Source organism: Heterodontus francisci, chromosome 17, assembly GCF_036365525.1.
Source record: "Heterodontus francisci isolate sHetFra1 chromosome 17, sHetFra1.hap1, whole genome shotgun sequence".
NCBI classification, from domain to species: domain Eukaryota; kingdom Metazoa; phylum Chordata; class Chondrichthyes; order Heterodontiformes; family Heterodontidae; genus Heterodontus; species Heterodontus francisci.
In genome coordinates, this window is record NC_090387.1 from 22,196,582 (window position 1) to 22,220,682 (window position 24,101).

The 24,101-nt window shown below is 42.3% G+C and overlaps 1 protein-coding gene across 1 annotated transcript in view; it reads left to right on the forward strand.

The window, feature by feature from the left end:
* Positions 1 to 7,195: 7,195 nt before the first annotated feature.
* LOC137378755 (rifampicin phosphotransferase-like) overlaps positions 7,196 to 24,101 on the forward strand; it is a 108,964-nt gene continuing 92,058 nt past the window's right edge. The window contains exons 1-5 of the mRNA XM_068049134.1: positions 7,196 to 7,571; positions 10,597 to 10,731; positions 12,365 to 12,489; positions 13,184 to 13,252; positions 15,490 to 15,603. Coding sequence (XP_067905235.1) covers positions 7,230 to 7,571; positions 10,597 to 10,731; positions 12,365 to 12,489; positions 13,184 to 13,252; positions 15,490 to 15,603 — 785 coding nt within the window. The 5' untranslated portion in view covers positions 7,196 to 7,229. The remainder of the gene's footprint in view (positions 7,572 to 10,596; positions 10,732 to 12,364; positions 12,490 to 13,183; positions 13,253 to 15,489; positions 15,604 to 24,101) is intronic.

Sequence of the window (24,101 nt, forward strand, 5' to 3'; positions counted from 1 at the left end):
AGAGATACAGCACTGAAACAGGCCCTTCGGCCCACCGAGTCTGTGCCGAACATCAACCACCCAATATCCATTATAAGCCCACCGACGCCCACAGCTACCTCGACTACACTTCTTCACACCCTACCTCCTGTAAGGACTCCATTCCATTCTCCCAGTTTCTCCGTTTCCGACGCATCTGCTCTGATGATGCTACCTTCCATGACGGTGCTTCTGATATGACCTTCTTTTTCCTCAACCGAGGATTTCTCCCCCCTGTGGTTGACAGGGCCCTCAACCGTGTCCGACCCATTCCCCGCACCTCTACCCTCACCCCTTCCCCTCCCTCCCAGAACCGTGACAGGGTTCCTCCTTGTCCTCACTTTTCATCCCACCAGCCTCCATATCCAAAGGATCATCCTCCGCCATTTCCACCACCTCCAGCGTGATGCCACTACCAAACGTATCTTCCCCTCCCTTCCCCTGTCAGCTTTCCGAAGGGATCGTTCCCTCCGCGACACCCTGGTCCACTCCTCCATTACCCCCACCACCTCGTCCCCGTCCCAGGGCACCTTCCCCTGCAATCGCAGGAGGTGTAATACCTGCCCATTTACCTCCTCTCTCCTCACTATCCCAGGCCCCAAACACTCCTTTCAGGTGAAGCAGCGATTTACTTGTACTTCTTTCAATGTAGTATACTGTATTCGCTGCTCACAGTGTGGTCTCCTCTACATTGGGGAGACCAAGCGCAGACTGGGTGACCGCTTTGCGGAACATCTCCGCTCAGTCCGCAAGCAGGACCCTGAGCTTCCGGTTGCTTGCCATTTCAACACTCCCCACTGCTCTCATGCTCACATCTCTGTCCTGGGATTGCTGCAGTGTTCCAGTGAACATCAACGCAAGCTCGAGGAACAGCATCTCATCTATCGATTAGGCACACTACAGCCTGCCGGACTGAACATTGAGTTCAATAATTTCAGAGCATGACAGCCCCCCATTTTACTTTCATTTTTAGTTATATTTCTTCCTTTTTTTTACATTCTTTTTTACATTTTTTACAATCTTTTTTTGCATTTATTTCACTTCATCTTAGTTTGTTCAGTTTGCTTACCCACTGTTTTTTTCAGGTTTTTTTTCAGGTTTGCACTTGCTGCTGTTCAATATTCAGTGTATTCACACCTAATCTGTACTAATGCTTTGTCTTTCAACACACCATTAACATATTGTTTGCCTTTGCTCCGTGACCTTTTGGTCAGCTATGTGGCCTGGTCCAATCTGCACCTTCTCCTTTGTTATCTCTTGCCCCACCCCCACCTCACTTGCTTATAATCTGTGACTTTTCTAATATTTGTCAGTTCCGAAGAAGGGTCACTGACCCGAAACGTTAACTCTGCTTCTCTTTCCACAGATGCTGCCAGACCTGCTGAGTGATTCCAGCATTTCTTGTTTTTGTTCCATCATAACCTCCCTGCTCTTATATTCTATGCCTTGGCTGATAAAGGCAAGTATCCCATATGTGTTCCTAACCACCTTATCTACCTGTGCTGCTACCTTCAGTGATCTATGGACAAGTACACCAAGGTCGCTCTGACCTTTTGTACTCCCTAGGGTACTACCATCCATTGTATATTCCCTTGCCTTGTTAGTCCTCCCAAAATGCATCGCCTCACACTTCTAAGGACTATTTCCATTTGCCACTCTCCGCCCATCTTACCAGCCCATCTACATGATAGGTCAGCGAGCACGGGGGTGATGGGTGAACGGCATTTGGTGCAAGTTAGGACACGAGCAGCAGAGTTTTGGATGACCTCAAGTTTACAGAGGGTAAATTGTGGGAGGTCAGCCAGCAGTGCATTAGAATAGACAAGTCTGGAGTTAACAAAGGCATGAAGGAGGGCTTCAGCGGCAGTAGAGCTGAAACCGGGGCCAAGAGGGGTGATGTTATGGTGGTGGAAATAGACGGTCTTAGACGGCATGGATATGTGGTTGAAAGCTCATTTCGGGGACTAGTGAGGTGGCAAATAGGTTGGTTCAGCCTCAGACAGTCACCAGGGAAAGGGATGGAATCAGTGGCGAGGAAGTGGAGTTAGTGGTGGGATCATGGCTGATCATCCACTTCAATGCCTTTTTCCCACACTATCCTCATATCCCCTTATGCCATTTGTATTTAAAAATCTATCAATCTCTGATTTATACATACTCAATGACTGAGCTTCCACAGCCCTCTGGGGTATAGAATTCCAAAGATTCACAACCCTCTGAGTAAAGAAATTTCCCCTCATCTTGATCCTAAGTGGCTTCCCCCTTATTTTGAAATTGTGTCCCCTGGTTCTAGACTCCCCAGCCAAGGGAAACATCTTACCTGCATCTACCCTGTCTATCCCTTTACGTATTTTGCAGGTTTCAATGAGATCACCTCTCATTCTTTGAAACTCCAGAGAATACAGGCCCAATTTCCCCAAACTCTCTTCAGAGCACAGTCCCGCCATCCTGGGAACAAGTCTGGTAAATCTTTGTTGCACTCCCTCTATGGCAATAATATCCTTCCTAAGGTAAGGGGACCAAAACTGCACACAGTACTCCAGGTGCGGTCTAACCAAGGTTCTATACAATTGAAGTAAGAGTTCACTACTACTGTACTCAAATCCTCTTGCCATAAAGGCGAACATACTATTAGCCTTCCTAATTGCTTGCTGCACCTGCATGCTAGCTTTCAGTGACTTATTGACGAGGACACCCAGGTCCCTTTGTACATCTACACTTTCTAATCTCTTACCATTTTAGAAATACTCTGCACATCTATTCCTCCTACAAAAGTGGATAACCTCACATTTTTCCACATTATATTCCATCTGCCACATTCTTTCCTACTGACTGGGCTGGATTTTATAGGGGCCTCCACGTTGGGAACCGTAGCGGGGGTTGCAGGGGGGGCTTGAAGATTGCCCTGAATGAGGCCTGCCATGGACCTCCATGTCAGCAAGGCCTGTCCTAATCTTGCCAGCGGTGATGAGGCCTCATGGCAGCAACCCCCCTCCCCCCGTCGCTGTGCGACGGGACCGTAATTTAAATATTCAAATAAATTTATTTACCTGAGTTAATGAGGTTCCCGTCGCCTCTTGATGTGCCGCCATGATCCTCATCCCGGCAGCTGGCACGATCCCCGTCCGGAACAAGGCGCAACACCTGTGGGGAGGGGGGAGGAGGTAGGTTTCTCAGTGTGGGAAGGGGGGAGCAGGATCAAACTATTTTGATTGCTGGAGGGGATGGTGTGAAGGGGTAAAGTTAAAAGCTTGTAAACTTTGAGGGGGAAGGTCAGGTACACAAGGTAAGTATTTTTGGTGGGGAGAGTGCAAGGAATGAGCGTCTTGTTAATGGGGGTGGGTGGGAGAGGGACTTGAATCATTTATGAAGTTTTTACTTCAAATTTGTCATACATATAACTTTAAACATTTAAATTAAATGTAAGGGCTGGAAGCCCTTGAAAAATGGCGCTGGCACCTGTGCAGTGGTGCCGGATGCCGTTGCCAGGGACGGCTCGCCCGCCCCCTCCACGTCATCGGGTGGGGGGTGGGGATGGGGTGGTCTGCCCTGGCCATGTTAATGAGCCGCTGTGTATGATCAATTGTACTCAGCAGCGGCAAAATAAAATCCAGCCCACTAAGACTGTCCAAATCCCCTTGAAGCCACTTTGCGTCTTCCTCACAACACACATTTCCACCTAGTTTTGTGTCATCCACAAACTTGGAATTATTACATTTGATCCCCACATCCAAATCATTGATATATATTGTGAACAGCTGGGGCCTAAGTACTGATCCTTGTGGTACCCCACCAGTCACAACCTGTCAATGCAGACAATAGCTTCAGTCTTCCCAATATTTAATTGGAGAAAATTTCTGCTTATCCAGTACTGGATGTCAGATAAGTGGTCTGAAAATTTAGAGACAGTGGAGGAGTCGAGAGAGGTGGTGGTGAAATAAAGCTGGGTGTCGTCTGCACCCACGTGGAAGCTGATGTTCAGTTTTTTGATGATGGAAGGAAGACCTGCATTTATGATGTTCGAAATGGTTTACTTATCTAGCTGAGACCAATGGTGGATGACATACACAGGCTGAGGAAACCATGATCTGCTTTTCAACTTCTGCTCGATTTAATTATGGTACCTCCAAAATTGGACACAAAACTCCTCTACTCCAAAACTTCTTAATCAGAGTTTTATAAAGATTTTTTATATAACTTCTTTACTTTTGTACTCTATGCCTCTATTCATCAAGCCAAGGATCTCATAAGCATTTTTAATAGTTTTCTCAACTTGTCTTGCCTTCTTTAAAGATTAGCATACATACATCATCAAGTCTCTCTGTTCCTGTATCTGATTTAAAATTGTTCAGTTTAGTTTATATTGCCTCTCCTCAATCACCCTACCAAAATGTATCTAGTCATACATCACAGTGTTAAAATTTCATCTACTCTGTGTCTGGCCATTTCACCAGCCCGCCTACGATTGGGAAAGGGGGAGGTGCAACAAGACCTGCGTGTCCTTGTACACCAGTCGCTGAAAGCAAGCATTCAGGTGCAGCAAGCAATTAGGAAGGTGAATGGTATGTTGGCCTTCATTGCAAGAGGATTTGAGTACCTTAGCAAGGACGTCTTACTGCAGTTATACAGGGCCTTGGTGAGACCATATCTGGAGTATTGTGTGCAGTTTTGGTCTCCTTACCTGAGGAAGGATGTTCTTGCCTTGGAGGGAGTGCAAAGAAGATTTACTAGGCTGATTCCTTGGATGGCAGGATTGACGTATGAGGAGAGATTGAGTCGACCAGGCCTAAATTCACTAGCGTTTAGAAGAATGAGAGGGGATCTCATAGAAAGCTATAAAATTTGAACAGGACTAGACAGGCTAGATGCAGGGAGGATGTTCCCGATGGCTGGGGAGTCCAGAACCTGGGGTCACAGTCTCAGGATATGGGGCATGCCATTTAGAACCGAGATGAGGAGAAATGTTTTCACTCAGAGGGTGGTGAAACTGTGGAATTCTCTACAGCAGAAGGCAGTGGAGGCCAAGTCATTAAATATATTCAAGAAGGAGATAGATATATTTCTTAATGCCAAAGGGATCAAGGGATATGGGGAGAAAGCAGGAACAGGGTACTGAATTAGACGATCAGCCATGATCATTTTTGAATGGCGGATCAGACCTGAAGGGCCGAATGGCCTACTCCTACTCCTATTTTCTATGTTTCTATGTTTCTCTTCATTGTTTACTACTTTTCCAAGTTTCATGTCATCTGTAAACTTTGAAATTATATCCTCTATACCCAAGTCCAGTCATTAGTATGTATCAAAAAGAGCAGTGACCCTAAAACCCACCCCTTGGGCACACCACTAACTTGAGTTCTTTGATGAATTAACAAAGAGGGTCGATGAGGATAATATGGTTGATATTTATATAGACTTCTAACCAACATTTGATAAAGTACTACATAATAGACTAATATGCAAAGTTATAGCTCATGGGATTAAGGGGATGGTAACAACATGGATACAAATTCCCTCCAGTCTGTAAAACGACCATTCACCATTGCTCTCTACTTTCTGTCCCTTAGTTAATTTTGTATCCGTGCTGTTACCATCCCCTTAATCCCATGAGCTATAACTTTGCATATCAGTCTATTATGTAGTACTTTATCAAATGTTGTTTAGAAGTTTATATAGATATCAACCATATTATCCTCATCGACCCTCTTTGTTAATTCAACAAAGAACTCAAGTTAGTCAAACACTATTAGTCTTTAACAAATCCATGCTGACTTTCTGTTATTAGCATATAATTTTTCAAGTTCAAATTCATTTTGTCCAGATTATTTGTTCTGAAAGTTTACCTACAACTAGCTGATTGGCCTGTAGTTGTCTGATTTATCTCTCTTCCTTTTTCTGATCAAGGATGTAATATTTGTAATCTTCCAGTACCCTGGTATCACCTCCAAATCCAAGAAGAATTTGAAGATTGTGGCCTGAGTCTGTGCAATTTCTACCCTTACTTCCCTCAGTAATCTAGAATTCATTCCATGATATTACAAATCAAATAAATTGTGAAAACAATGCTTGAGCTAATGCACACCTGCATGAAAACATGCCTTCATACAGTTTATCACTTTAAGCACCGATGGGGATTTAGTGCTGGAGTTTAAAATGAGGGTTGAAGACTGAACTGAGTTTGTCAGTTTAGGTTTTACTAACTTTCCATTTAGAAAAGAGCAGAGTGGAACTGGTGATGATAACATATGCAGTTGGCAACTGTGACCGGAATCATAACACCGAAGTCCTAGGTTTGTTATGGTTCTGGAATAGTCTGGTGAAAGGCAGGAGATAAAGGTTGTTGTGTATCTGGTGTTTGGTAATTGAGTTAGGGGAATGTGCCAGTTAATGTGCCGACAAAGAGGAACTGACTGAGAGACTGAGAGCCAAAGATTTGCAGGTTGATAGGTATATTGGCCATTGTAAATTGCCCCTAGTGTAGGTAGGTGGTAGGAGAATTGAGGGAAGGTGGGGATGTGGTAGGGAATATGGGATTAATGTAGGATTAGTATAAATGGGTGGTTGACAGTCGGCACAGACGTGGTGGGCCGAAGGGCCTGTTTCAGTGCTGTATCTCTCTGTGACTCTACGACTCTATAATACTGGTATTGTCAGAAAATTATTCTAATAGGGTTAGTTGAAGAGTGGTGGGAGGATGTTTGGGTGAAACTTAGACTTTGGCACAAAACAATTGAGCCAAATGGTCTGTTTCTGTGCTGTACATTCTATGTAAATTCTGTGCAATAATATAGTGGGAATGCGTTTGTTCCCCTTTGGTCATGTGTTAAATACATAACTGGTCCTAATCTCTGGTGATTTCAATGGATGGAAATGTATGTAGTACCCAGAGATTTAACATGGTTCATGCAGCCTTAGGTTTCAGTTTTATTTCTCATGATCGAAACAGTAAAAATGAACTTTAATCATAACTTGACACAAAAGTGCTTTTCTTTCAAAGATTAATGTGAGGGTTCGCCAAATATGTAAAAACTGTAAAAAGTGAAGCAACACCCCAGTGAAATGCCTCCTCATTTGCAAGTCAAGCATTCAATAGGCCATCACATAGACCAGAAAGAGCCAGCACAATGTTTCAATACTTGTCTATATCATTAAGCAACCATTAACCGTATATAAGACACTGGGGTGAAAGACAGTCACACACTCTGGCCAATATGATCAGTCCTTTGTTAGTCGTGTCAGTTTTCCTTTGCATCTACATAGCAAAGAATCTGTTGCAGAAAGACCCAGAGCCATTAAATGGAAAGTATTCAGTTCCAGGGAGATGGTATGCAGTGAAAAAAATAATTTTTGTAATCCTTTACCATATTTACAGGAGGAATAATGGGAGTGTCACGAAAACTGCTCCGGAGAGAGAGAAAATGGGATTGGGCCGCAGTAGAGCAGAAGAGTTCGGCATTCGAAACAGTGAAGTTGAAAACAGAGAGCTCGGAATGTTGCTGGAACCATCCTTTAAAGAAATGGAATGCATTCCAAAGTTACTAAGCCACCCTCAGGTAAAAATATTAATTTTTAATGTTGACTTAATAAGTTTCACATTATCTGAACAAGCAAATGCTCTAAATCATTATCCCGGTATACTATACTACAATTCCAAAAAAAAGACCATGTACTTTATCTTCTATAAGCTATCACTTATCTTTCGTAGAGATTGCAGCAGTCTTCAATTTTACAACAGTTTTACACAATTGGATAGTGTTGTAACAGTCAACTGTATGTCCAGAATTGACGGTTAGGCATGTTTAAGCTTCACTAAATGATTGGCCAATTGATATTTAGATCTTGGATTTATAATTCCAGTGAAATTGAAAAGATATTGTCATGCAGGCTCCCACCTGCCAAGAATGAGGCATATTAATTTTGCCAAATGGACATTAAATTTCAAATTGTTGCTGGGAAGAAGAGAAGGCCTGATACAAGGGGTCGTTAAGCTTCCTGGCTGGAAAGACATTTTTACATATTAACAGAGAGCACTTGTAGACAAAGAACCATTCCCTGACCCACCCAAAGCTAGAAGTGGTTATACCAGTCAGGTGACTACCCTGCTCGCCAACTGGGGGAACGTTAAATTGTAGAGACAGGGTTTGAACTGGGAGAAAGCTCTGTGCTCCTGGATTGAAAAGACTGCCTCCTCTCCTGTCTGCTCCCACCTCTTTCTCACAGAACTCAAAAAACCAACTGAAGACACATGAACCCCAAAAGAGAAAAGTCTCTACAGTGAACAAGATTTCAAAAGAATACTTGGGCCCCAACGAAAAGGAAGACCATACCTTCAACAAAAGGACTCTACAGCGAGCTCAAAGCACAGTAACAAAAAACCCTCCTCAGAGATTGCCTCAAACTTTTCCACTGTTTCTTTTCTTCTGCCTTTCTGTCCCTATCTGCATGTGTGTATCATGTAGGCATGCTAGCACGGGCGTATTGTGCATCTGTAGGTGTTAACCGAATTAGACTTTTTAGTTTAAGTTTTATCAAATTTCACCTTTCTTCTTTAAACCTAAGAAAGCCCGTTTTTGCTCATTTCTTTGCCTTATAATTAGAAAGCAGTGAACGAGGATTCAACAGGTAGCTCAACATACAATGTGTTTAAAATCAAACCATGTTACAGTAAGACCATGTGAAGGCTGAGATGGACCCTAGGCCCTTTCTCACCTGGTCGTAACAAAATTCATCAGCAAAAAGCCATTGAAGACAGGCTTGAGCTTTACAATTTTATTACTAAACTCTCCACAGTTATACTATCCCATAACAACATTCACCAGTTATACTATCGATACCTCCATCTCCACAGTTGTACTATCCCAAAACTACACTCAGCACAGTTATACTATCCCATACCAACATTCTGCAGTTATACTATCCCTTAACTACATCTCCAGAGTTACACTATCACATATCTACACTCTCTACAGTTATACTATCCCATATTTACTATCTCTACAGTTATAATATCCCACATCTACACTCAGCACAGTTATATTGTCCCATACCTACATCTCCAAAGTTACACTATCCCATATCCACACGCTCCACAGTTAGACTATCCCATATCTCCACTCAGCACAGTTATACTATCCCATACCTACACTCTCTACAATTATACTATCCCATATCTACCCTCAGCTCAGTTATACTATCCCATAACTACATCTCTACAGTTTTACTGTCCCTTACCAACACGCCCCAGACTTATACTATCCCATACTATAGTCTCCATGGTTATACCATTCCACAGAAACTCTCTCCTTCATTACACTGACCTGTACTGTGGTTGCACTATTCTGTGTCTACAGTGACCCACTTTTACACCATCTTGTGCCTACATTCTCCGTAGTTAGACAATACAACAGTAAGAATACATGTACGTCATTGACTTTTCTAACAACAGTTGTGTTCCACGGACCAGGTCCAGGTAAGATTGAAAATTTTTATAGCAGATTGCAAGAGACAAGTCACAAAATGCCATGGATAATGTTGTATAAAGTAACAAGAATTTATTTCTAGGATTATTTAGAAAGGATGGCAAAATTTTAATTTGAAAAGGGAGACAGAATGGGAAGGATTCAACCATTTTGTTCAAGTTATAGCCTGAAGCTTTTACTTCACTTGTCAGTTTAGGTTTATTACCCTCTACCATGATGCATTGAAGACTATTGCCTATTGGTGCCAATTGGAGGGCAAGGTCAAGAATAATTTTCCTGTGTTTGAAGTTTCTTTGCCCAAATATTGTTGGCCTTTCACTCTAAGACCATAATAAGGAAATAAGCTATCCTTAATCAGGTCACTTAAGTGGTCTTAAGTGACATAGAAACATAGAAAGATGTATGGCATAGAAGGAGACCATTCAGCCCATCAGGTCTGTGCTGTGTAGAACTGTGAGCTCAGTCTTCAACATTGTACTGTGACCAATATTGTTATTCTAAAATAAAAACAAGAAATGCTGGAATCACTCAGCAGGTCTGGCAGCATCTGTGGAAAGAGAAGCAGAGTTAACGTTTCGGGTCAGTGACCCTTCAGTTCCGAAGAAGGGTCACTGACCCGAAACGTTAACTCTGCTTCTCTTCCCACAGATGCTGCCAGACCTGCTGAGTGATTCCAGCATTTCTTGTTTTTATTTCAGATTTCCAGCATCTGCAGTATTTCGCTTTTATTTTGTTATTCTAAACACTTGTTTAAAACAAATTCAGAAGGCAGCATATTCAGGTCCTCTTTACCTAACATGGGGAAACTGGAGTAGTTGCGTCTAGTAGAATAAAAGGTTTTAAATGAAGGCTAAATAGGTACAAGAGAGAGAAAGGAATAGAAGGATATGCAGAAAGGAGTAGATGAAGTAGAATGGGAGGAGGCTCGCATGGAGCCTATTCACTGGCACATACGAACTGGGGAAAATGGTCTATTTCATTTCTGTAAATGCTATGTAATTTTTTGTGAAATCGTTGCATTAGTGCATAGATGGCTTGAAATTTGGTACATAGTACACAGCACCAATGATTAAACTCTTTCAACTTTACATTTTTCCAGGCTATCAACGCGGTTCACTTCATAGGGTTCACTGAAACAGATAAAACCTTATTTGTTCTACGTTTTTGCAAAGGACCAAATGGCCTGTGTGAAATTTGGCTGTTCCTCAGAGTTGAAGGGATTGGAAACTTTGAGGTAAAGATTTTTGGTTCTGGATTTATTGATTACTACTGAAAATTATAGCCTAATACATCTTTCAAATTGCTGTGACATTTCACATTTGTTAAGCAATAAAATTTTAAAATAATGATGGCATGTAATTGCAGAACATTGGTAGTGATGTTTGAGGGCAGAATGTTGACCTGGCACCAGGAACTTGCCATTGTTCTTTGCATAGTGGCATGTGATCTTCAACATTTACCAGAACAGGCAGATGATGTGTCAGTTTAATGGTAGCTCCTACATTGTAATACTCACTCAGTACAATATTGGAGTGTCGGCCGAGAACACATGCTCAAGTCTTGGAGTAGGGCTTCAACACACAACCATGGTTCAGAAGTGATAGTGGTTGCAACTAAGGCAAGATGACACTTCAGGAGCAGATTTGTGTAAGCAGGCATTGACCAATATAATTCCATTGTATCGCGTTATTTGCCTCATAGATTTTTTAAGGACATTTGTGACAGAATAAATATGCTCCCAAGTGTACATTCAAGTTGTATCTTAATAGTGCACTGTGTTTCAGCTTAAAGATTTCAATCACAAATAAATGAAGAATGTTAATTGAATTCCTCATTAATTTGTTTTTTAATTTATTCAAATGATACAGAACTTTCAGAGATAATAGTTGAGGGAATAATAAAAAAGACAAATGGACTAACAGAACAAGACCGAGAACATAGAAAAGTTGACAAAGCAGAAGTGACCCACTGTAGTGAGAGTAGATACAAATCAGGATAAACTTTGCAAGGCCCTTCAGAAGTTACCCTATAGTGTAATCCTTAACCAGAGTATGGCTGGAATTTTACATTGGGGTGAAGGCCCTGCCCACCGGCCAAAATGTCAATGGCAAGCCCACCTCTGCCAGGTCTGGAAGCCATGTCATAATTTTACGTGGCCCAGGCCCTTAATTGGCTCCCAAGAGGGACTTCCGCCCCTCTGAGTCAGGAAGTGTTGCCTCCAAGAGCTGCCAGCCAGTTAGCGGGACGGCAGCTCCTCAGTCCCAGTAGCGCCACCAGGTGTGGTCACCCTGGATGCAGCCTCCATAAAGGTGAGTGGGGTTTTGGGCCTTTCCGGGGACAATCAGCTGGGACCTGGCATTGGGGGTGGGGATTATTCAGGAGGGTGGGGCGATGTCCTCCAGTGGGGCCAGTGTGGGGGGGGGGAGCTCTGTGGGACACAGGATGCTCCATCAGGAGGGCCCACTTCCCCGAACCCACCAGGAGGCCGCCAGATTTTACCAGACAGCCTCTACAGGTGCTCAAGTTCCCAGCTGCTGTTGGTAAAACACTGGAGGTGGCGGGAGGAGGCCCTTAAGTTGCAACTAGTTGGCCACTTAAGGGCCTCAATTGGCTTGGGGCTGGTGGGCCGTTTGTCACCTCCCCTGCTGCTTGTAAAATTGCAGTGGGGGTGGGAAGGAGTCGGAAATGGCACCCCCCGCACCTCCCACACAATCCTACGCCCCCCCACCCCCGCCTCCAGCCCACTCCCGCGCATAATTCCTGCCTATATGTCATTTGTGTTACATTGATATTAAATTCTTACAATGACACAATGTCTCAATATCTTTGTGAAAACTATGGTAATAGCACAGCTCTCAACATTTCAGCATCCTGTCCATCCTGACACACTCATCAGTGCAGACAGTGAGAACTGCTGGAGCGGAGGTGGTCTAAAAGTGGAATGTCTTGAACCACGTCGATGGTGGCGAGTTTCCTTTAATGGACTTCTGAGGTCAGTACCAATAAAAACCTGACAGTTTTTAATAGTAACATGTTGCTCACATTGTTAAGGATATTTTTGTTCCAGTCATTAGTGAGATTAGTTTAAATTAGTTCAAATACACCATTTGAAATGAGGCAGTCTTTAAATATCTGTTTGTCAGATGTTTTAAAGAAGGAATTTCACAGATGAGCTATTAAATATCATGGTGCAGTTAACTTCAACACCATTCTTAAGAGTTGTAACTATCTTTGTTTAATAATAAATACCGATAAGAAATTAATGATCATTTATATAGTGTCTTTCATGTTCTCAGGAAACATTCACAGCCAATGAATTACTCCTTAAATGTAGTCACTCTTGTTATGTAGTTGAATACAAAAGTCAGCTTGGAGACAGCAATAAGATAACTGACCTGTTAATCTGTTTTGATGATGTTGGTTGAGAGACAAGTGGTGGTCAGGACTTCAGAAAAACTCCCTGCTTTTCTTCGAATTGGATCTTTGACATCCAATTGAATAAACAGACAGAAGGTTTTGCATCTCAGCCAAAAGAACTTCTGTGCTTCAATATATATCAACATTTCCTTGATATACTTAGCAGTCAACTACATCACTTACTGGAAATGTCATGGTAATAGCCTTAATGTTGGCAATGATGCATGCCTGTTGTTCTGTTTATGTAATTTTATATTTTTATCCAACAGAAAGGGACCATGCAGACATGAATGGAGTGATGAGGAAGGAGAACTTCTCCATGTCAAGTTTGGATTTATGTATGTTAAGTAAACCATGAAAAAATGATTTTAAAAGCAAAGAGTATTCTTTATTTCTATGTGATGGATAACATATATGCATGAACCTTTCTAAGCGTGAAGCCTGGTCTCCGTTGTTTTTTTATAATGGGATTCATTGAGGACGACATTTCATCCTTATTAATGTTGAAATGGAGTTAGAAAAAAGCCTTTAGCAAAAAATGGAGCACAGTAAATTTTGGTGGATAATTGAAAATAAAGGCAAATGTCAGAGAGGTTCCTGCTGTACTGCATCTCTTAATTTGTGTGCAAATAAAACCTAAATGGACACTGGCTTTGTGGTCTCCCTTATAACTGAGCCATTGATTTGACCTTGGCACAGTTTGGTCACTGAGCGTGGGTTACCAAGAGGAGTCATAAGCTAAATGTGCAGGAGATATCCCTTGTCCTCATGAAGTCGGCCTCCAATTGCTGTGCAGAAGCAAAGACAGGGGAGTATAGAGGACAGGCACAGTATAAAAGCATCATTATAGATGCAAGGAAAGTAGGCATAGAACTGTACGACATGTAGCAGTGAGCACACCACATTGCCTTTTCAATTCTTCTAGGTAGTGTGGTCAGCTGAAGGTAGGTGTAGTCAATGAAACCCTGAACTTGGGGAAGCCAAGCATAGCCAAAAGGTGGGGGGGGGGCTTCATTTGGGGAAAGGTGTTATCACCACTCAGCCAGGTTTCAGTCAAGGATGATGTTGATGCAATCATCCACCAGCACAGTGAATCTCTGCCACGAACCATGTAATTGAAGCTGAAAAATCAGTAGAACCAGTAAGTCAGCAACAGGCTCAGCAGGGAACATCAACAGTGGGGGAAGGGCTGTAAGCTGATCAAAAATTACTTTAAAATTTAAGCAACAGAATAGCAGAGACATAGCAGCTGAGTCTTATGGTGTCGTCCAGTGCAGAACATAGTCTTGATGTTCAGGGAAGTCCAGGAATTTGGAAGGCAAATTTGAGAAAGGATGCGGTGCTCACTGAAGAAGGCAGAGAGCAACAGGGTTGGGAAATGGGTAGTGTTGGTTAACTTGTAGCTAAGGCTAAAATGCATCCACTATTCGAGCCAAGGGAACCAACAGTGGAAGACAGGAGACTGGGGGAGAAAGGGCAATGGAATGCAACAGATGGCAGTGGATGGCCAAGGATAGAAGTGCACAGTGAGGAGCTCCCTAGGGAGCTGGTCACCCAAGAGCATCTTGAATTCTTTAAATGTCACTTGGAATGACTTCCTCCTGACTTGCAAGGCCCATGATTTGTGGCTTGAGGAACTGGCGATACCAACATGGGTAGACACAAATTGGTGTCTGGGCCTTGACAGTGTCATTTGATTCTAAATTGCATTTATAAAAGAAGACTTTGACTGTTTCCAGAGGGTGTACTCACCACCTAAATCATGGCCCACCTGAAAATCGGAATGGCCAGACCTCAGTAGTAAATCACTGAGTTCACCCCCGTGCAATTTTGGTTTGTCTACTTCTCAGTTTAAGTGGAGGTGGTAACGAGGCAAAAATCATCTCCAGTGTGCTGATGAAATGGTTAAAAACAACATGGTGATATAAATGGGAAGATTATGTAATGTTCTTTTTTATTATTCGTTCATGGGATGTGAGCATCGCTGACAAGGCCAGTATTTGTTGCCCATCCCTAATGCCCTTGAGAAGATGGTAGTGAGCTGTCTTCTTGAACTGCTGCCGTCCATGTAGCTACACCCACAGTGCTGTTAGGAAGGGAGTTCCAGGATTTTGACCCAGCAACAATGAAGGAACGGTGATATAGTTCCAAGTCAGGATGGTGTGTGGCTTGGAGGGGAACTTGCAGGTGGCGGTGTTACCATGCATCTGCTGCCCTTGTCCTTCTAGGTGGTAGAGGTCACAGGTTTGGAAGGTGCTCTTGAAGGAGCCTTGGTCAGTTGCTGCAGTGCATCTTGTACATGGTACAAACTGCTTCCATGGTGCGTCGGTGGTGGAGGGAATGAATGTTTAAGGTGGTGGATGGGGCACTGAACTTTGAATAAAACAGACATGTATTCCAGAGCATCTTGACCTTAGAGCTTTTCCTTCCAAATTATAACTGATAACTTTACCAGTTAAACCCATCTGAAATATGTAAATCTGTTAAAATTAATTTGTAAAATATTGTGATAAAACTTGCAATGCCCCATGAAATGTATCATTTGATGAATTCATTTTACTTAATTTCCCCTCAGCTGGTCAGCTTTTACCTGTGTATTTGATTTTAATACTGATATCCATCCCTGGGCACTTGCTCAGTGCATTGCAAAGGAGAAGTGGAACACAAGATTCATTGCAAACACGGGCATGTGAGTACAACTCATTTCCATTTAGAGATATTTCAATACCAATCAATCAATTCCATTACAGTTAAATGATTGTTCATATAAACTCCCAACTCATCTTCATTGCCACCCCCTTTGACCTTGCCATTTCACATGGCTTCTCTATTCCCATCGTATCAATCATAGATAATGCCATCTTTGATCACTTCTTTGTATCCCTCGCCATTCCTATCCCCCTTCACCCTCCCAAACCTACTTCATTCAATATCCACCTCTGGAAAAAAACTCACCCCAAGTCACTTACAAATGCACTTTCACATTCCCAAGTGTCCAGGCTTTGGCCCACCATTCACCAGAACATATCCACAGTTACAGATCTGTTCAATCAAGCCCTCACCTCCGCCTTTGATGCCCTTGTCCTCACTGAAATCATTACTCTCTCTCACCCTGTTTGTTACCCTGGTACGGCACTCATCTCCACTCATTTAAGTGTAAGGAATGCAAACTTGAGTGTTTATGGCGAACAACTGCTTTAACCATTCATTGGTAGATCTGGCTGGACCACATAAAGCACTCTCTGCCTCTGCTCTCCTCAGCTAAAAGAATTAGAATTAGAATTAGAACATTACAGCGCAGTACAGGCCCTTCGGCCCTCGATGTTGCGCCGACCCGTGAAACCATCTGACCTACACTATTCCATTTTCATCCATATGCTGACTGCTGACTGCTGACATTCCAGGATAATCCGAGAAAGCCTTCAGTGCTTGCGCACTAAGCTTCTGGAATTCCCTCCCTAAGCCTCTGCGCTTCCTTTAAGACGCTCCTTAAACTTTCCCCATCAGTCATCCTAACATCTCCTTATGTGGTTTGGTCGCAAATTTTGCTTGAGAGCACTCCTGTGCACCGCCTTGGAATGTACATCCTGTGGTATGTGGGAAGTTGAGGACGTACCAAGTGTCCTAGACGAACACATCTGCATGAAGTGTCACCGCTGCAGAAGCTTGAGCTCCGGGTTTCGAAACTCGAGCGGTGGCTGGAGTCACTGTTGCACATCCGTGAGGTGGAGGACTACGTAGATAGCACATTTAGGGAAATGGTCACACCACAGGTTAGGAACATGCAGGCAGAGAGGGAATGGGTGACTGCCAGGCAGTCGGAGCACCCGGAGGAAACTCACGCAGACACAGGGAGAACTTGCAAACTCCACACAGGCAGTATCCAGAATTGAACCCGGGTCACTGGAGCTGTGAGGCTGCAGTGCTAACCACTGCGCCACTGTGCCGCCCATAATGTGCAGAGTATTTCTCACATGCTAAGAGATTAGAAAGTGTAGATGTACAAAGAGACCTGGGTGTCCTCGTCAATAATTCACTGAAAGCTAACATGCACGTGCAGCAAACAATTAAGAAGGCTAATGGTTTGTTAGCCTTTATCACAAGAGGATTTGAGTACAGGAGTAGTAACGTCTTGCTTCAATTGTATAGAACCTTGTTCAGACCTCACCTGGAGTAATGTGTGCTGTTTTGGTCCCCTTACCTTAGGAAGGATATTATTGCCAAACATGTTCCCGGGATGGCAGGACTGTCCTATGAAGAGAGATTGGGGAAACTGGGCCTGTATTCTCTAGAGTTTCGAAGAATGAGAGGTGATCTCATTGAAATCTACAAAATACTTAAAGGGAGAGACAGGGTAGATGCAGCTAAGATATTTCTTCTTGTTGGGGAACCAGGGGACACAGTTTCAAAATAAGGGGGAAGCCACTTAGGACAGAGATGAGGAGAGATTTGTTTTCTCAGAAGGTTGTGAAGCTTTGGAATTCTCTATGCCAGAGGGCTCTGGAAGCTTAGTCATTGAGTATGTTTAAAGTAGAGATTGATAGATTTCTAAATACCAATAACATAAAGGGATATGGGGATATGGTGGGAAAAAGGCATTGAAGTGGATGATCAGCCATGGTCGTATTGAATGGCACAGCAGGCTTGATTGGCTGAATGGCCTATTCCTGCTCCTATGTTCCTATGTTCCATTATGTTAAATGTGCTATATAAATAAAGTTGTTGTTTGACTTTATTACTAAGAATAATGAAATAGGTTGCAAATTGGCTGTTTTAACATGCAAGAAAGTTAAATAAATGAATATACTTTCACTTTTAAAAATGTACATAGAATCATAGAATTTGTTACAGCATAGAAGTAGGCCATTCACCCATCATGTCCGTGCCAGCTCCCTGTAAGAGCAGCTCACCTAGTCCCACTTCCCTGCCTTTTATCCGTATTATCTTCAGATAATTATCCAATTCCTGTTTGAAAGCCACGATTGAATTTGCCTCCATCACACCCTCAAGTATTTCATTCCCAGTACTAATTACTCGCTGCGTAAAAAAGCTTTTCCTGATGCCGCTGTTCTTTCTTTTGCCAGTCACCTTATTTGGTGTCCTCTGGTTCTCGCTCCTTCTGCCAACAGAAACAGTTTCTCCCTATCTATTTTCTCTAGACCCCTCATGATTTTGAACACATATACCACAGATAAACTGCATCATGTTACGCTATTATCGTAATTGGTGTACTCTGGGTCTGATGTTGGCAGTGTTTACTGAAATGCTGGGGTTTGGATTTCAATGATATCGGCCTCGCTCTTTACAGGGGCAGGTTGCATAGGTAGTTGGTGGGGTGGAGGAGTAGTTTTGGACAGGAAACTCGGAAGCCCATATTTCCTCACATACTGTGGAGTTTTGACTCATTCGTATAGTGCTGGCAAAAAAGGGTGATTACTGGATAGAATGAATGGTTTCATTGTTTGAAAATTATATGCATGAATGAGTTAATTTTTGCAATTGAAAACAGTTTGATTATCTTATTAATACATAGCATCATAGAGTCATAACAGCACAGAATGAGGCCATTCAGCCCATCGTGTCCATGCTGGTTCTCTGTAGACCACTCCAGTCAGTGCCATCCCCCCACTCTATCTCCATACCTCCCTGCAAGCTTATTTCACTCAAGTGCAGATCCAAATTCCTCTTGAAATAATTGATTGTCTCTGCTTCCACCACCTTTGTAGGCAGAGTTCCAGGTCGTAAACAGGTTCTTCCTCACATCCTCCCTGTGTCTCTTGCCCAAAACATTAAATCTGTATTCCCTAGTCCTTGTACAATCTGCTAATAGGAACAGCTTTCCTTTGTCTACTTTATGTAAACCTGTCATAACCTAGTACACCTCTATCAAATCTCCCCTCAATCTCTTTTTGCTTCAACGGGAACACCAGCTTCTTCAGCCTAAGCTTGTTGCTAAAATCCCCCATTCCTGGAACAATTCTGATAAATCTCCTCTGCACCCTCTCAAGAACCTTCACATCCTTCCTAAAGTGTTGTGTCCAGAACTTGAAGCAATACTCTAATTTTGGCCTAACCAGAGCTTTATAAAGATTCATCATAACTTCCCTGCTTTTGTACTCAATACATCTACTTATGAAACTCGAGATCCCATGTGCTTTGCTGATTCCTCTCTCAATATGTCCTGCCACCTTCAAAGATCTATGTGCATGCACCCCCAAGGTCACTTTATTCTCGCACACTAGAGCTGTGTCATTAAGTCTATACTGCCTCTCCCTATCCCGTCTGCCAAAATGCATCACCTCACACTTCTCTGTATTAAATTCCATCCACTACTGGTCTGTCCATTCTGCTAGCCTATCTCTGTCCTGTTGCAATCGATTGTTATCATCCTCACTGTTTGTCACACCTTGAAGTTTGGCATCATCAGCAAATTTTAGAATTTTACTCTGTATTCCAATATCCAAGTCATTTATGTATAGCAAAAAAGGCACTGTCCTAGCACTGACCCTTTGGGAACACCACTGTCCACCCTCCATTCTGAAAAATAACCATTTACCAGACTCGCTGTTTTCTGTCCTTAAGCCATTGTTTTTATCCAAGCTGTCACTGACCCTCCTATTCCATGAGCCTCAATTTTGTTAACCAGCCCTTTATGTGGTACTTTTGTCAAATTCTTCCTTAAAATCCAAATAAACAACATTCATTGCATTCCTTTCATCAACCTTCTCTATTACTTCATCAAAGAATTCAACTGGATTAGTAAAGCACGATCTGCCATTTACAAATCCATGTTGGCTCTCCTTAACTAACTCAAATTTCTCCAAATGCCTGTTGGTATTTTCCCCCCTGATTATTGTTTCTAAAACCTTACCCATTACTGATGTTAAACTGACCTGCCTGTAGTTACTAGGAATTTCCTTAAACCCTCAAGTACAATTCAACTTTATGAATGGCTACAGATAAGTAACAATGCTACGTTGTAAGAGGTATGTTAAAGAGGAAATGAATTATCTGCAATAAAACAGAAATTGCTGGAAAGACTCAGCAGATCTGGCAGCACTTGTTGAGACAGAAGCAGAGTTAATGTTTCTGGTCAATGACCTTTCATCAGTTCGTTGAACTAACTTGTATAATCTAGCATTACAGACAAACTAGCTAACATTGCAAATTGGGATTTCCTCCAACAACGAGAAACGTACAAAGATCGAAGGCTTACAGCCCAGAAGAAAGCCATTCAGCCCATGTGTCGGTGTTGTCAAATAAAGCTATCCAGCTTAATTCCAATATCCAGCTCTTGGTCATGACACTCCAAGTGCATATCTAAGTATTTTTTAAATGTGATGAGGGTTTCTGCCTCTACCACCCTTTCAGACAACAAAGGTCTGTTGTAAAACTCCACATGCGACAAAAAGGTAATCTAATCTTATACCCTATTTCACCACCTAAAATTCTGTAATAACCGTCATTTACAACAAAGTCAACAACAACTTGCATTTATGTAGCACCTTTAACCTAGTAAAACATCCCAAGGCACTTCACATGAGCATTATGGAACAAAATTTGATACTGAGCCACATAAGGAGATACTTCTGCAATTTTCACTTTTATAAACAGAACTGCTAAAGCTCAGAAACTTTGCTTCTCTCTCCACAGATGTAGCCTGACCTCCTGAGTATTTCCAGCAATTTGCGCTTTTATTTCAGATTTTCAGTATCCACAATAATTTCCTTTTGTATTAATAAATTCCCTGCGTCGGGCTTCTGCAGCTATTGCCAAAATCACGTCCATTTTAGGGATTCTGAAGTTAGTTTTGGATGACTGTCGCTTCAGTGCTTTGTGTTAAGCACAAACTAGTGGTCATTGTTTCTCTGGTCACTTCTTGTAATATTGTAAGATCATTCCATTCAAATGCATTCACAAATTCACTATAGTAATCCCAGCAATTCTCTCTTCTCAGATTTTACCAGACGTTGTCAGTCTGCCATGCACAAAGTGTAACGAGCTCTCCATATACTTAAAATGCTAATTTCATATTCTAATTATATCTATGATTTAACAATGCAAAATACCTTGTGATTAATCTTTCAGTGTTGCAGTCACCAGTAGTTAAGCTTTTCGTCATCTGTCCTAATAGCTCCTTATGTGGCTGCTGTCAAATATTGTTTGATAACGCTTTTGTGAAGTGCCTTCGGATGTTTTATTGTGTTAAAGGCACTATATAAATGCAAGTTGTTATTGGCATTGTTAAAGAGTGTTATTGCAGAATTTTAGATGGTGAAATAGAGTTTTTTTATTATGGATGTGGCATCGCTGGTAAGGCCCTTGTGAAGGTGGTGGTGACCCACCTTCTTAGACTGCTGCAGTCCATGTGGTGTGGGTATACCCACAGTGCTGTTAATAGTGCTGAAATAGAACGTTAATTTTGACGGTTTACATTTATGTTGCAGACAGAAGTTTGTAACAGAGCTGTGTTGGTTCATTAACTCCCAGAGTGTGCAATGTTTTCTGCAAATTGTCTGCTGTGCGAGATTAGATAACAGTTATTTCCATCCACAATGCACAATACTTCGGTATTGCAATCAAAGCTTAAATGCCAAAAAATGGAAACTACTGCAAATATTCAGCCGGTGTATCAGCAGCTGAGCAAAGGAAAGACATGTTAACATGTCAGGTGTAGGTTGTGAAATGACAAATGCTCCATACCTGACTTGCTTACCTGTCTCATCTCTTTTCAGATGCAGATGATCATGCGGTGTACTGTATTTCCAGTAATATCTGCATTTATAAACAGAATTTATCGGACTAAAAAATTAAAAGCCTAGAACCTGGTCAATGTGAGACAATTTCCCATAATTATGGATACTTAAATGTAACAGACACCATTTTGTGTAATAACTGTCCTGCTAGAACCCCACCTGCCAAGAATTAGGCATATTAATTTTGCCAGATGGACATTAAATTTTAAACTGTTGCTGAAGTGAAGAAAGGACTTGTTTAAAAAATCACCAGGCCCTTGGCTGCAAAAACATTTTTGCATACCAACTGCCAATGCTTGGAAGGACAAAGGGGCTATTCCCTGCTCCAATTTAACACACAATGGACTTTGAGCAGCAGGTATTGTGTGTAAGAACAGACATTCCAGGTTGGCTAAGAAGAGAGAATCCACAAACAGACGTGGTCAGACCAGCTAGTCACATGACTAACCTGCTTGGCAACCTGGGTTTTTCTGAATTATACAAAGAGTTTGAATGGGGAAAGACTGCTTGCTCCTTTTGTGAGAAGACATCTCCTGTCTGCTCCCATCTCTTTCTCACAAGCCTCAGGACCCATTGAAGGCAAATGAACTTAAAAAGAGAAAAGTCTCCTACATCGAACAAGGTTTAGGAAGAATACTGGGCCCCAACAAAAAGCAAGACCTACCTAGAATCAAGGACTTTACAGCGAGCTCGAAGAACAGTAATCAAAACCATCTTCAGATATTGCCTCAAACTTTTCCACTTTATTTCTTCTGCTCTTTTCTGTCTCTATCTGCATGTGTGAACACGTATGCATGCTAGCATGGTCATGTCGCGTATCCATAGGCGTTAACCAAATTAGAGTTTAAGTTTAATAATGTTCAACCTTTTTCTTTAAACCTAAGAAAACCTGTTTGTCTAGCTGGTTTACCTTATAATTGGAAGTTAGCGAACAAGGATTCACTAAGGGGGAGCTAAAAAAAAATGGTGTGTTTAAAATTAAACCCTCTTACGGTAAAGCCAGTTGAAGGCTGAGAGTGAACCCTAGACCCCTTTCTCACCGGGTCATAACAGAAATTTATGGGCTACCATCCTGGATTTTAATCAGAGACAAACAAGAGAAATTGGAAGTGGGAAGCCAAATTGTTTCCAGTTCAAAAAGTGCAAGATTTCAATACAGGTTTTCTTGTGGTTGTGTGTGCTTGAATGCTAACATGTCTGCAACTGAAACTAGTAGCTCCCCAAGCCAGGGTGAAGTAACTTGGATAAGTTAAAAGCACTGTCTGTGGAGGAGTTGAGGAAAATGGCTGAGCAGTGTGGGATCACTGTACGTGGCAAGGCTAGAAAGTCTGAACTAAGACTCGTGGCCAACCATTTTTCCCTTGAATTTGAGGAAGCAGAAACAGGGTTCGAAGTAGACCCTGACAGGGTATTGCTAGCAAAGCTACAATTGGAACAGAGGAAACCTGAATTCAAGGAAAAGAAAGAGAGAGACAGGAGAGGGAGAAAGTGAGAGCCTTCCAGAAGGAACATGAAGAAAAAGAGAGGAGAGAGAGAAAGAAAGACAGGAGAAGGAACGAGAGAAAGAGAAGAGAGAGAGAGAAAGAATATTCCGGAAGGAATGTGAAGAGAGAGAGCTGAAGCAGCTTGAGTTAACTAGGGGGTGACAGAGTAACCCAAGTGAAAGCGTGGCCAATAGGGAGCAGCGTAATTCAGGGCTGGGTACAGAATTGTTAAAACTAGCTCAACTAATTCCACAATTCAATGAGGAGGATGTAGGGGATTTTTTTGTGTCCTTTGAGAAACCGGTACGGCAGCTAAAATGACCGGCTGATATCTGGCCTCTTTTATTACAAAGCAAGCTAACTGGAAAAGCCCATGAGGTTTATTCCCCGTTGCCAGATGAGAGGTCATCAAATTATGAACTGACAAAAGGTGTTGTCCTCGGGGCATATGAATTAGAACCTGAAGCCTATCGCCAAACGTTTATAACCCTCAAGAAGCAAGCTAATCAAACTTATCTGAAGTTTGAAAGAAGTAAGCAGCTAGCTTTTGACCTGTGCGGAGGGCTCTTAAAGTACAGCTCAGCTGTGAGAATCTCAGAGAAGTGATTCTGTTAGATAAATTTAAACACTCTCTCCCACACTTCATAAAGACCCTTGTCTTTAGCAGCGGGTTCAAAGAGCCTGGCAAGCGGCCATTCTGGCCGATGAGTTTGCGTTAATTTATAAGTCGGTCTCCCAGGGGAGAATCTTTCCTAGTCACTCCCACAAATCCGAAAAGGACAAAGGGTGGGAAGGTGATAAGAGCCCCAAACAGTCCTGAGAGAGAAAGCAAAGCAGGAGACACAGGGGGCCCTCCTCTAGCCAAAAAGGTAGGTGCTGTGAGCATGAGTGAGATCTGGAGACCTGTGTGCTTCCATTGTAATAAAGCAGGGCATTTAAAAGCTGAC